The following is a 15,292-nucleotide window of genomic DNA, read 5'->3' as shown; positions in this document are numbered from 1 at the left end:
TTGCCTGTTTTTCATTTATGAAAGTTGAGTGCATCTATCAACAATTTATATTTGCTTTACCATGTTAGCATGGGTTTGAAGGGCCAGATGGATAGAGATCAGTTGTTATTTGGAGTTACTGGCCTTATAAGTGGGTTAGGGAACACATTCCACTTTTATGTTCTATTTTCATCATTTCTTAATATGAATCATTTTACAGTCTGTATTGTGTCTGCAGCCAAATGAGACAACCACTTTCATTTATTCTGTACCATTAATACTTCATTTCCACTTTTTTCAAGTATTTACTTAAGCAATATCTAACCCAGATCTCTTTCTCCTGATATTCATTTGAGGCAAAGTGGCCGAGTTCCTTTCAAGTGTTGGGCCTCAGGGAGGCAGTGACCGAGACCTTTGGCATTATGTCATACTTGAGAAGAAGATCCATCAAGCAGAGCAAAATCGCAGTCATGGCAGATACTGGTGTCACTCAAATTGGCATCTGTGCTGGTGGCACATAAAAGCACCCTAGTCTCGTGCCGGTGGCACGCAAAACACCCATTACACTCTCAGAGTGGTTGGCATCAGGAAGGGCATCCAGCCATAGAAAACCATGCCAAATCAGACTGGAGTCTAGTGCAACCTTCCAGTGTGCCAGCCTGGTCAAGCTGTCCAACCCATGCCAGCATGGACAATGGACGTTAAATGATGATGATGATATGCATGGATTTATTTCTAGTTTTATTGAATACAGACAACTTCAACAGTATTACAATTCAAAAGAAAAATCTGAATATTTGCTGGATTAAAAGTCAAGGTAATATATTTAGTGAAGAATTGTTAGCTCTGTCAACTCTATTCATGTAAACTTATTGAATCCTTAACCTTATTACACTTACTGTTAATAATAATTATTATTCAAATATAACATTGGTATGGAAAGAAAATGACAAACTTGAAAGATTGGATAAGCGCTAGGAGCCTTTATGAATGAACAAGATTATTTTTTGTAAGCAATTATATTATCAGAGATTTGAATAATTCTCATAAGTATATGTAGAAAATTTTAATTGTTAATTACCTTTGAGTTGAAAAAGACCACTAAATAATTTTCTGTACATTGATAATTCAAGTGTTATATGGTTAAGAACAACCAATTGCTCACTATGCTTGGATATGCCACATTTCATGCTTGTCTGGGTCAAACTATAATTTTTTTTCATGCAGAGTATAGAAGCATAATCAGAGTATGTTGCATTTGTTTTGCCATCCAGTTTGTTAGTGTTTGCTTAAAGATTTGTAGTGTTTGTGGCAAAGATTAGCAAATTGCATTTAGTTCTGCAGACTAGTCTCTTGTTTCAGTTCTTTATTCTTAGCTATTTTCTATCTTAAAAGGTAGGAAATATTTCTTTTATAATCCCTTTGTTCTCATAAGTTCCCGGTTACATTGCCAGCAAAGTGACAAAATTGTTACCTTCAGGCAAAATGCCTTGTGGTATTTGTTCAGGCAAGCTGGCAGAAACGTTAGCACGCCAGGTGAAATGCTTGGTGGTATTTCGTCTGCCGTTACGTTCTGAGTTCAAATTCCGCCGAGGTCGACTTTGCCTTTCATCCTTTCGGGGTCGATAAATTAAGTACCAGTTAAACACTGGGGTCGATATAATCGACTTAATCCATTTGTCTGTCCTTGTTTGTCCTCTCTGTGTTTAGCCCCCTTGTGGGTAGTAAAGAAATAGGTATTTCAAATCTTACCATGGGCAACTTTTCTTTTCACTCTTTTGGTAGTTGATAAAACAAAATGACAATTCAAAGTAGTGGATTGATAGAAATGTTAGCGAATTCCATGAGATGACTTCTAATATTTGATCTGGTTCTAAGTTCTTCAGTTGTAGGCTTAATTTGTTACTCAGTTTAAACTACCATCACCTGGGTACCTTTAACAAAGTGAGTTCATTTTCTAGTAAGCATTTGATGTTAGGATAACTTTGTACCTTCCTCCAACTAGTCCTTGAGGTCCTTCTCTCCTAGACTAAGTGGTAAAAAAATATATGTATATATTACAACTGATGAAATAATAAAAATGTATGGCGGTCATTTAGTTTGGTAGTGTAGTGTATTTTAAAATCAAACAGAACATAACAACATATTGGTTTGAATTAATCATGCATTATCTTGTAGCTTTGATATTTTTATGATGTGATTATCATTTTTCGAAAGACATTGTAGTGTAAGTGTGAGAGGCCAGATGTGTATGGCTTGAACATAAGGCAAGGAGAATATCTGGGCCAGACATGGCCTGTTTAAATGTTCAATGGTTAAAGGAGGATTTAAGGCCAGTGCTATAAATTAATAAAGCAACGGTTATAAAGTATTCTTATTACTGTAAGTGGTAAAAATGTACCTCCCCTTGGTACGTAGTTAATCTCTAAGTAGATTGAGCCATTACGAGCTGTCTTTGCCAAATATTACAGTATAGTGTCTGTGACAGGAAACAAGTCAATAATTCATATTGACCAACTGCAGCACAGTAGTAAATACTTTCAATGCAAAGAAAATAGTCGTCTCTTTGTAGTAATGAAGTAAATATTGTATAGGGAGAGCAATCAATGTGCAAATAAAGCAGCAGTGAGGTGTGAAATATAGCAACAACTCAAATATTATAAATGTACAGGTGTGTGTGTGTGGCTGAGTGATGAACCAAGGGGTGGAGAATATGAACTGCTTGATTTTTATAACTGGAGGTAGTAAGTAAAATATGCTACTTAGATGGTGTAATGAATGCTGAGGATGGAATCAGTGATAGGGTTGTGTTTTGGGCAGAATAAAAAGATATTTGAGAAGTTTAGGTAATTGCTACCTCTTTTGATACAAAGGACAGATTATCAGATAAGTGTTACTGCTAATGTTGTATTACTTTAAAATGTGGGGAATGAAAACAGATCAGCAACAAAGACAGAATATTTTAAATCCTGTCTGATGCATGTACAACCTCCTGAGTTTGAGTGACAGTTTCAGTGTATATGTATATATATATATATACTGACAATGCATTTAGGTGACAATATTTACAAGACTATTGACTGTACTACCTATTTCTTTATTACCCACAAGGGGCTAAACACAGAGGGGACAGACATAGGTATTAAGTCGATTACACTGACCCCAGTGCGTAACTGGTACTTAATTTATCGACCCCAAAAGGATGAAAGGCAAAGTCGACCTCGGCGGAATTTGAACTCACAACGTAACGGCAGACGAAATACCTATTTCTTTATTATCCACAAGGGGCTAAACACAGAGGGGAGAAACAAGGACAGACATAGGTATTAAGTCGATTACATCGACCCCAGTGCGTAACTGGTACTTAATTTATGGACCCCGAAAGGATGAAAGGCAAAGTTGACCTCGGCGGGATTTGAACTCACAACGTAACGCAGACGAAATACCGCTAAGCATTTCACCCGGCGTGCTAACGATTCTGCCAGCTCGCCACCTTTTATTGACTGTACTACCATCATCATCATCATCATTTAATGCCCACTTTTCCATACTTGCATGGGTCAGATGGAATTTGTTGAGGCAAATTTTCTACAGCTGCCAACCCTCACCTGTTTTCAGGTAAGGTATTATTATTCTCCCATAGCAAGACATGTTTATCATGAAAGATTGTGAAATGAACAACTTCACTTGTATGATGTTGATATGCATTTACAACCATCATGTGATGTCTAGACAAAGGTGTATGCAAACACACACACACTATGGGTTTTGTTCAGTTTCCACCCATCAAATCTACTCAAGGCTTTGATTGACCTGGAGGATCTATAGTAGAAGACACTTACCCACAGTGCCATGCTATGGAACTGAACCCAAGACTATGTGTTTGAGAAACAAGCTTCTTAACCAAATGAAATATTTATAAATGGATCATACATGGGTAAAACTTTCTGTTTAGCCCTAGGACAGCCTTGATTGAGTATGAGCATTTGAACCTTGTCCATCCCTTCTTTTTATCAGAAATAAGGTGTATAGTATGAGTGAAAGTGTAGTGAGTGATATGGTAGTATAGATTAAAGAAGATATGCAATGAAGTAATTAGATTAAAAGTGGAATTAAGGAGAAATAGCATACTGTATATTTGCTTCATATATTTTTGTGATCAAGCAACCAATCTCTTAGTTAATATTACTATTATGTCTTAAGTAAAATACATTTCACATAGAGTTAAATGGATACTTAATTTTGTAAGTCTAAATAAATACTTAATCATTCAAAATATTGTCCCTAATGAAAAGAAAAAATAAATCATGATCTTTAATTATTAATTCTAGTCAAGAAAAGCAAGGATGACAACTCTGCATATGTAATTTGAAGTACTGGTATGCTTGCTTTGCTGAGGTCTAATAAGACTGAAATATATCTGGAATTGTCACTGACACTTGCCAGTGGTCAAACTTGTTCTGTAATACAAACATCATACAATTTTTAATCAATGTGGTTTTTGAAGTTGATTCTCTTATATATATATATGGAGGCGCAATGGCCCAGTGGTTAGGGCAGCGGAATCGCGGTCGGAGGATCGCGGTTTCGATTCCCAGACCAGGCGTTGTGAGTGTTTATTGAGCAAAAACACCTAAAGCTCCACGAGGCTCTGGCAGTGGGTGGTGGCGATCCCTGCTGTACTCTTTCGCCAAAACTTTCTCTCACTCTTTCTTCTGTTGGCCTGCTCGCATAGTCAGCAGGGTGGCGTCATTTGAAGGCTAAGACAATGCGCAGTGCATTGTGACCAGCAATGTGTAGCAACATCTGATAGCCTGGTCGATCACGGTGATATATATATATATATATATATATATTTTGTCTACTCTAGTGACCAAACACTTGGAGTGTTTACGTATGATAGAGAAAAAAAAAATGTTTTTCATTGATTTGATGCTAGAAGGAAATAGATAAGTAAGTCAACAAGGTAGCCTTTACATAATCATTTCAACCAGCAGTAATGGGAGTAAATTTCTTTGAAATCTCTACCAATTAGAAAATCTAGACACATTGGATTAGGTAGTTCAGGGTTAACTGTACTCGTGGAATGACAGAATGGCAGGATAGTCATAGACGGAATCATTTTGATAAAAAAAAATAATCTGGTTGGTCAGGTCTGGACTGAAGATAAACGAAAGCAGTTAACTAGCTTTTTGAGACCTCTAACTGGGAGAAAAAGTTTTTGCTTTTTAGATATATAAGATGGCAAGAAGAATAAACTTATTCCCTCTCTTTAACATATATTCAGGTCATAGATTTATTATACAGATGTTTATATTTAGAAATCTTACTCTTTATTATATTTTGATAAGCTGTTATATAAAACTAGACAGAAAATTTATGCCATACCTTTCTCTAAATTATTTTGCCCACGTTTTCTCCATATTAATGTTAGATACACAAAACAGTTAATGCCATTTTCGCCCGGCGTGCTAACGTCTCTGCCAGCCCACCACCTTGTTTGCGAAGAGGCATTTGTTAATTTCATCGTCATCATCATCATCAAATAATGTGTGTTTACCATGCTGGTATGGGTTGATCTGGTGTAGAGTAGAGGAAAGAGTTTTTGAATGTTTCTGGTGTTAGAATACAAGTAAAGAAAAATATAGGAATTGAGGTAATTGATATTAATATTTCTGGCTACTTCTATAACATACCAAATTATTCTGTGTTAATTAAAAGCAAAAATGTTAATGATTGATATAATAATTGTTTTGAAATCTTTCTGTTATAGGGATTTTCCAAAACAGCTTCCACAACAGCCAAGAAAGGACTATGATAATCAATTCAGGGATTACATTCAAAAGAAATTTTACCAAGTTGGACTTGACAAAGTTGAAGTTCTTACATACAATGTTCTAGTTACTACCCCGGATGTAAAAGAACCTAATTATATGGAGATTGTTAATGGGAAAGGACAAGTTCAGTTGAGTGCCCAATTGAAAACCTTAAATTCTGACAGCAGTTCCATCCCTAAAATTTCTTCTAAGACTAAAGCAAACCATGTTGAACAAGATGAACACAGCTACATGTTTGAGACAAGTAGCGATAACTTCAAAGTAAGTTAACAATTAATATTTACCTATGATGAAAGATTGATTTTTACCTAATTTTTCTATAAGTATTTCTATATTCAGCAGGTGCAAGCATGGTTAGGCACAGGCATGGTTAGGCACAGGCATGGATGTATAGTGAGAAGGGCGGTTCCCAACAGACTGTTCTGGGTTCAGTCTCACTGTACGATACCTTGGGCAAGTGTCTTCTGCTACCAAATTTGCCCAAAAGGCTGCCCAAAGTCTTGTGAATAGAATTTTGGTAGATGAAAGCTGAAAGAAGCCCATTGTATGTATGTATGGGGAATTCCAGCCATGTTTTGTGGTTCGCTACCTCAACAGCTCCCTTATAGGATCCAGTGGCTATCATCAGGAGGAACCACATCTGGTTTCAGCCCCTATTCCTCTACTGCTTTTGATGTGATGCCCACCCTACTTCAGCTCTGGTGTTGAGTGCATTTTTTTTCTTTGGCCTTTCGTTTTTTGGTTTCTTTGATGCAGCATCAATGAATGTCAGCTGGTGAATGACCATTCTGCTATGAGCTTTTGTTTCTCTTCCCCTTTGAATTTGGTGGTCATTCTTGCCACCTTATTGTCAAATTTCTTATAGCTAGCTGCATCATTTGCCTTTGGCCTCTTAATTTTTGGCTTCTTCATGCCTATCTCTTTTCTTGGCTGTTTCGATTCAACTGTGGAATGACCTTTGCTATAGTTTCTTTCCAGGCGGTTCTAGCCACATGTCTTCTGGTTTTTCTACCCACACTGTTGAAGCACTTTCTTCTGACACACCTTCCCTTGGTGAATTCTAAGCCCAATGTAACTAGAAAACACCTTTCCACACCAGCTGAATTCCTCGTCTACCTTTCCTTTACCACTTTCTTTCTCATTGTCCATTTCTGGTCCAGGTCCATTCCTTTTTCTGTTCCAGTTTGATCCTTTATTCTCCCCCTGTGCTCTGGGATCAAGGGGACATGGTTCATCATCATTACTTGTTGCAACTTTACCCCAGATTGAGCTTCAAGCCCATTTGATCCTTTGTTACACTGTCATACTGTCCAGCATCTCTCTGCTTTGTCATTCTGCTTTGTGGATTATCAGCAAGTCTTTTCCTGCAGTCAGTCAGTATCTGAGGAATTCCAACTACATTTCATGGTTTGCTACTTCAACAGCTTCTTTATAGGATCCAGTGGCTAAAGACATCATCAGGAGGAACCACGTTTAGTTTTGGCCCCTACTCTTCTACTGTTTTTGATGTGGTGGGGCCCCTTGCTTTCGGAGGCGTCTTCAGCTCTGGTGTTGAGTGCATTTTTTCTTTCTCCTTTTTTCTTTGGCCTTTTGTTCTTTGGTTTCTTTGATACAGCATCAATGAATGTCATCGGTTGAATGACCATCCTGCCATGAGCTTTTGTTCATCGTCCCCTTTGAATTTGGTGGTCATTCTTGCTACTTCATTGTCAAATTTCTTATAGCTCACTGTATTATTTGCCTTCAGGCATTCCAGTCATGACCATCCCATCTTTTTAGGGTATTCAGGACTACATTGTCTAATGTGTCCTTTCTTTATTGAAGATGGGACATGAGTTTATCTGCTATTTCTAGCAAGTTGAGTAACTGCATAGAGGCTTCTTCATTTGCTTGTTTAGTTGTTGGTTGATGTTTAGTCTGACTTTGGGTCAGTTTTGATTAAGTGGGCTTATGACCAAAGACCATGTCCATTCTGTCTGTACATCTAGGACTATACTGACTAATGTGGTGTCCTATTTTTTTAAGATGATAGGGTTTCGTTTAATAGAATTTTGCTGCTATTTTTAGCCAGTCAAGTGACTATATAGCCACATGCATTGGACAGTGTGCTTGTTGCTTTTAGTGGCAACTGCTAACAAGACTCCTTAGAAGTAAGTTGTTGATGGGAATCCAACAAGAAAATGTGAATGACTTATTCATTGGCATTCATCATCAACATCAACGTCATCATTTAACATCTGTTTTCCATGCTGGCATGGGTTGGACAGTTTGACTGAGAACTGGTAAGCTAAGAGGCTGCACTAGGTCCCAATCTGATTTGGCAAGGTTTCTACAACTGGATGCCCTTCCTAATGCCAACCACTCTGAGAGTATGGTGGGTGTTTTTTATGTGCCACTGGCACAGGTGCCAGTTGGGCGGCACTGGCATCAGCCATGCTCGAAAGGTGCTTTTTACATGCCACTGGCATGGGTGTTAATCAGGCGGCACTAGCATTGTCACGCTCAAATGGTGCTTTTTATGTGACAGTGGCACTGGCATCGGCCACAGCATTGATTAGACTCAGTTCAACATGTCTTCGCAAGCATGGCATATCACCCAACGATTGGAAGGTATGTTTGAATGGCCAGTTATGCAACACTGACATCAGCCATGACTACGATCTCACTTGGCTTGCTGGGTCTTCTCAAGCACGGCATATCTTCAAAGGTCTCGGCCCTTGTCATTGCCTCTGTGAGGCCCAACGTTTGAAGGTGTGCTGCACCACCTCATCCCGTGTGTTCATAAGTCTACCTCTTCCACAAGTTCCCTCCACTGTTAGGATATGACACTTCCCCACACAGCTGACCTCATCAGTATTCATCACATGATCATACCAGTGCAGTTGTCTCTCTTGTACACCACATCTAATGCTTCTTATGTCCAACTTTTCTCTCAGGATGCTTACTCTCTGTCCTGCATGCACAATGATATTACAAATCCAGTAGAGCATACTGGCTTCATTTCTTTCAAGTCTATGCATGACCTCAGTTGTCACAGCCCATGTTTCCCTGTCATATAGCATATCTATTCGTACACGTGCATCATACAATCTGCCTTTCACTCTGAGCGAGAGGCCCTTTGTTACCAGCAGAGGTAGGAGCTCTCTGAACTTTGCCTAGCCTATTCTTATTCTGGCAGCTATTCTTATTCTCCCAGAGCATTACCTCCCACTACTGACTTTCTCACCTCGGTAATGGAAAGTATCAGCTACTTCTTGTTTTTCTTTCCCTGGCATGTGATGAAATTTGTTTTCTGTACATTTTCAGTGTTTGTTGCACATGTGCTTCATCCACACACAAATATATCTCCCCAGTTTACCTACCTTTGATTTTGCTGCACCTCTTATGTGTCCATAGCTTACACCAGGTACATCATATGCAGGACCATCTACCTGAAGGGATTTGTGATTTGTCCGGCTTCCTACTTATTAAGACTTCGATTTTTGCTAAGTTAACTCTAAGGCCCTTTGATGCTAGACCTTGCTTCCACACCTGAAACTTCTTCTCTAGGTCTGGTAGTGACTTAGCTATTAAAGTAAGGTCATCAGAATAAAGGAGCTCCCATGTCATGAATTCCTCTGTTATTACCTGGAGGACTATGATGGACAAGAGGTGGCTGAGGACTGATTCTTAGTGAACCCCTACTTCTTCCCTGAATTATTTGCTATACTTGTGCTAACCTCACCTTACTGACAGCATCCCTATACGTGGCTTGTACAGTTCTCTCCAACCACTCATCTATCCCTAGTTTCTACATTGACCACCAGCTAAGGGATCAGGGACCCTGTCAAAGGCTTTTTCCAAGTCAACAGAAGCCAAGTACAAGGTTTATCTTTGGCTAAGAATTTCTTCTGCAGATGTCTCACCAGAAGTATAACATCAGTGGTGTTTCTCCCTGGCACAAACCTATAACTGCTCTGACCCCTAGCTGAAACCAATGAAGCATAGACACAGACAAAGACTAATGAAACTTCATGTTTATATATTCTTCTCTGCACACCCCTAATATTCATCACATGATCATACCAATGCAGTTGTCTCTCTTGCACACCACATCTAATGCTTCTTATGTCCAACTTTTCTCTCACACATTAATTTCTGTTTTCCGAATATTTATTTGGTAAAGAAAATGTCAAAGAACATTCTACTGTCATTTCTATCAGACACTTTTTATTTTATTGGTCAAAACTGTTATTCTTTTTAGTAAAAATTATTTTTTGTGTTATGTTAAATAAAGTTGTCGCTTGCATTACTTTTTGAACATAGCTCTATTATGTAACTTTGTATAGTAAATTCTTTCCTTTTTTCAAAGTATTGAATTTCTATTGACTATTACTTGTTTGTACAAGCTTCCACTGGTAAGCTAAATTAAAATGAATTTATTTCTCTATGTTCCTCATTCTTGTTTTATATACTTTGTCTGACATAGGTGGTCAAGTTTGATCAAGCCTGCAGGCTTTTTGGATATTTTCTTGTGTTTATCTATCAGCTACCATTTTATTCCCTCTCCATTACCAGCGTTCTGCTCTTCTTACTTCATTATCATTTTGTTAGACATTGTATATTAGGTAAAAAAGAAACCTTTACATTTTGATGTATCATTTATATTTTTGGTCACCTAATAAACAACAATACTTCTTATATAATAGTTTTCAGCTGTCTGTTTCTGAATGTCCAGCTGATAAAAGAATGGTTCCAGTAACAAAAGAAAAAAAACATTTTGTATATATGCAAGCATGAAAAACTTCCAAAAAGTACCTGACGTTATTATAAAACCAGAAATTAAATAAACTTAATAGATTCAAATATAAAGTAGATATAGTTACTAGTGTTGCAAGCATTAACGAACACACATACTCAATGTATGTGCTTTGCTTGTTCACCTGTAGGCTGCAAAATAGTGTGGCGGAGATGAGTCCTTCAAAGTGCAGGTGTTAAAACACCCAAAAGTCATAAACAAGTGAGGCAGCTCACCCCAAATCGCCTTCTTTCAGTTTCTGTCCGTCAAATCCACTCACCAGGCTTTGGTCAGCCTGAGGCTATAGTAGAAGACACCTGCCACACTGTGGGACTGAACCCTGAACCATGTGGTTGGGAAGCAAGCTTCTTACCACACAGCTACTCCTGCACCTATATGTGTGTGTGTGTGCATTTTATTTATAGTGAAACAAAGAAGATGTTGGCAAATTAACGTAAATATTGATGCTTCACCATTTTTGTAGCTTATCAACAGCACACACCTGAAAGGAATTGGAGGCGAACTGAAGGAGTTGTCTCCACCGTGCTAAACAGCAGCCTACCAGAAAACAAACAAAGCACATATATTGAGTATTTGTGTTTGATAATGTTTAGATTTGATGGAATTGACCCCAGTGAATACTTGTAGTTCCTTTAACAACTTTGGTTGTAGCTAAGACAGCAGTCATGGAGCCATTGCAGATTTCCGATATAGTTAATATATAATTGTTAAATAATAATAATAAAACATTGTGTACAGTGCTCAGGTGCACTACAACTCATCTAAAGTGTATGTATAGTACATAGAGTAATGTACAAGCATCAGGAAAAGAACAGTGCATGAGTAAACAAAGAGAACGACATTACAATAATATCCTCATTCTCAAGGGATAGATCACCTTCTCTATTAAAAATTTAATCAATTAGTGAAAATCGGGCTGATTCAGTGTAAGTTATTTTTTGTTGAAATTCATACTTTAAATGAAAATATGCAAAGAAGGGCAAAAGCAAATGGATGGATGGATAGAAGCACTCCGTCGGTTACGACGACGAGGGTTCCGGTTGATCCAAATCAACGGAACAGCCTGCTCGTGAAATTAACGTGTAAGTGGCTGAGCACTCCACAGACACGTGTACCCTTAACGTAGTTCTCGGGGATATTCAGCGTGACACAGAGAGTGACAAGGCTGGCCCTTTGAAATACAGGTACAACAGAAACAGGAAGTAAGAGTGAGAGAAAGTTGTGGTGAAAGAGTACAGCGGGGATCACCACCATCCCCTGCCGGAGCCTCGTGGAGCTTTAGGTGTTTTCGCTCAATAAACACTCACAACGCCCAGTCTGGGAATCGAAACCACAATCCTATGACCGCGAGTCCGCTGCCTTAACCACTGGGCCATTGCGCCTCCACGCAAAAGCAAATAAGCTACTGATAAACCGATCAACTGGAGTTGAGTTTTATGATTTACCGAAGCAAAGGGTAAAAAGAATCATGTCCTAGAGCGATAGATGAACAAAGGTTACATTAAGTTGTTCGCATGTACATTTGTATATGGTTATATGTTAAACTGAAATTTGCTATGAAAAAACTAGCTCTGTCAGGATTTGAACTCAGAATGTGACGTGGAGGGTTATTCTGTTGCATGTTTGTGTTTTCTCACAATTATTTAATACTATTTTTTTCTATTTTGTTTTTATTTAGGGTTTATTGTATTATGCCAATTATGGGAGGTCAGTTGACTTTACTTACCTAAATAAACTGAAAGTCACCCTCAATGACCAGATTGCAATAATACGAACAGGCAAGATACCAATTTCAAAGAAGGTAAGGAACTGTTTGTAATCAACAGGTACAAAAGTGCATTGGTTTGTGTGGTTGTTGAAGAATGATTTGGTAAGTTTGTATATGTATAGTGTAAACAGAGTCAGTGGTTATAATAACTGACTGAGGGATAAAGTATCCGTATATACTATCGGTATCCATTAACTGCAGCCATGCTGGAGCACTGCCTTTAGTTGATCAAATTGATCCCAGGATTTATTCTTTGTAAGCCTAGTACTTATTAATCAGTGTTTTTTTGCTGAACTGCTAAGTTATGGGGATGTAAACACAGCAACATCCGTTGTCAAAGGATGATGGGGGTACAAACACACACACACACACACACACACACAAATATACACATATATATGACAGTCTTCTTTCAGTTTCCATGTATGAAATACACTCTCAAGGATTTGGTTGGCGTGATGCTATAGTGTGTGTGTGTGTGTGTGTATATATATATATATATATATATATATATATATATATATTTATCAAAATAAAAACATGATGCAAAGGATTTAGCGGTACATATGTTTCGGGCCTTTATTAGACAGTTTATAACAATGCATAATTGATGTAAATGTGTGTCTATAGCCTTCTTCAGCCACGTACAATTACTACTTCAAGGACATGTATTACATTATAAGTTTTATATATACACATACAAATTATGGGGTTTAGTTCACAGGTGATCTAAATGATTAGGTATGCTAGGTAAGTGCTGTAATGGATTACTAGGGCTCCAAGGTTATAGCCAAGACGGCAGTCATGGAGCCATTGCAGATTTTCGATATAGTGGATATATAATTGTTAAAGAGGACAACAAACGTTAAGACAAGGCAAACATCTCAAGTCATATACAGTATTTTCCCTGGAAAAAATTCTAAGTCTTACAGCTGTTTCTGGGATATTCCATCATCAGAGACAAATAGGGAAATTGAGAAGGGTATAGATTAATGAAATGATGGCATAGAGACCTGGAGTAAAGGAATAAGGAGGTGAGGAGAGAGAAGAAAAAAAGAAGTATAAAAGTTCACAGTTCAACTTTCCGATGTTGTAGAAATAAGTGCATAAGTCCTTAGGTGTAATTCTGCATAGATCCTTGTGGTTTAAAGTCCTGATATTGTAAGCATCCATAAAAAAAGACGTGAACATATCAACATTCAATAACAGAATGGTATTGGCGGTGGCTATCAAGTGGTAAAAGGAAAGAAAAATAAATAAATAGAAAGAGAGGTAGATAAAGTGAAAGGAAGAATTTAAGGATTGGCTTTAAGATAAAGTAAGGGATATGAGCATGTAGTGTCTCAGAATATGGTGTACAGGGGCAGCCAAGACGATAAGAGAGAGGATGAGTAGGTAGAAGAAGATAGCTTAAAAAACTAAACAAAATAGAGCAAAATGAAAAGAATTTAAAGAGAGTAGCAGGTATCTTCTTCTTTGTAGGGGTTAGGGAGGAAATCTAGTAATAGACTTGGATAACTTGTTTATGGAAATCAAATGTTTGTGTTCACATAAGCTCACTCCCTTCATCAAACTAACATTACCTGTACAGGTGCACAAGTGTGCCCACATTTCGCAAGTCAAAATGATTGCAGAAGAATGTGAAATGAAGTGTTTTGCTCAAAAACTCAACATAACACCTGGTCTGGGAATCGAAACCACAATCTTGTGATCATGAGTACAACATCCTAACGACTAGGTTATGCACCTACACACACACACACACACACACACACACACACACACACACCACACACATGCATATAAAACCTTTTGATTACATATGTACACAAAACACTTTCACACCTTTTCTGATTATTTCAACAAGTAATACATGTTTTTAAATAAATGTCTCTGTATGTCAATAAACTCAACTAGACTTTCTCCTCTATTTAGAAATCAGTCTTAATAAATATTGCCTTAACTCAACCAAACCAAATTTTCTTGAGTAAACATTTAAAAGTACTTTGATATAAAAGTTCTACTGAACACAGTTCTTACCTCAACATACAGATTTCCATTTATATATTTACCCAGTTCATACTAAATCTTTAATTACTGTATTCACTTAAATACAATGTGATCTCATATATATGATGTGACCTAAACTTTATTTTATCCTTTTACATATTATGACTAAGTTTATATATTAAATAATATCCCCTTAATATATCACTTTAAAAATTAATTAATATGTCTGTATATTAGTCCGTATATATATGTATGTTTATCTGTGTATATATATCTATATGTAGGTGTATGTATGTGTGTATATGTATATATAAAAACATATGAATTCACATTTTCAATTATTTATGTTCTGTTTATAATTTGTTTTACTTCATCGGCTTTCAATCAACCAACCGTAACCGAGACAAAGAATTTCAAAATTGTTAACCAATTAGATTTAGCAAATGATTAAAAATAATCCCTCCCCAATCCCCGTAAGATTTAAACTACTAAAATATTAATAAATAACGGAAAAGAAAGCTCACAAAGTTTCTCTCTTAGTCTGCGAACTATATTACATTTAAAAATATAATATGTATGTATATTTTAGTATGATGAAATGGAAAAAAAATTTATATATGTATTTATGTATATTTGTGTATATGTGTATGTATACATATGCATGTGTTTGTTACCCATATATATATATATATGTATGCACAATAATATTGAAATAACTATAATAAATGATATATTGATATACTAATATTGATTGTAAAATTAATATACTTTATCTTTCATAAACATGTGTTTATATATTGTATTCTATATTTTAGATTTCATATACTATGTATTGTGAATAGCAGAATACACATAATCTAATATTAATAATAATGATAATATTAGTAATAACTGAATATT

The 15,292-nt window shown here is 36.8% G+C and overlaps 1 protein-coding gene across 2 annotated transcripts in view; it reads left to right on the top strand.

Moving 5' to 3' along the window:
• The window catches only part of LOC115218023 (aminopeptidase NAALADL1), a 45,408-nt gene that overhangs the window by 5,238 nt on the left and 24,878 nt on the right, over window positions 1-15,292 (top strand). For both annotated transcript variants that reach the window (XM_036499477.1, XM_036499435.1), the window contains exons 2-3: window positions 5,753-6,077; window positions 12,293-12,415. In XM_036499477.1, coding sequence (XP_036355370.1) covers window positions 5,753-6,077; window positions 12,293-12,415 — 448 coding nt within the window. The remainder of the gene's footprint in view (window positions 1-5,752; window positions 6,078-12,292; window positions 12,416-15,292) is intronic.

This window comes from Octopus sinensis, linkage group LG1 (genome assembly GCF_006345805.1).
Source record: "Octopus sinensis linkage group LG1, ASM634580v1, whole genome shotgun sequence".
In the NCBI taxonomy this organism is placed as follows: Eukaryota; Metazoa; Mollusca; class Cephalopoda; order Octopoda; family Octopodidae; genus Octopus; species Octopus sinensis.
Note: the sequence above shows the minus strand (reverse complement) of the source record. Positions and strands in the feature narration are given on the sequence as shown.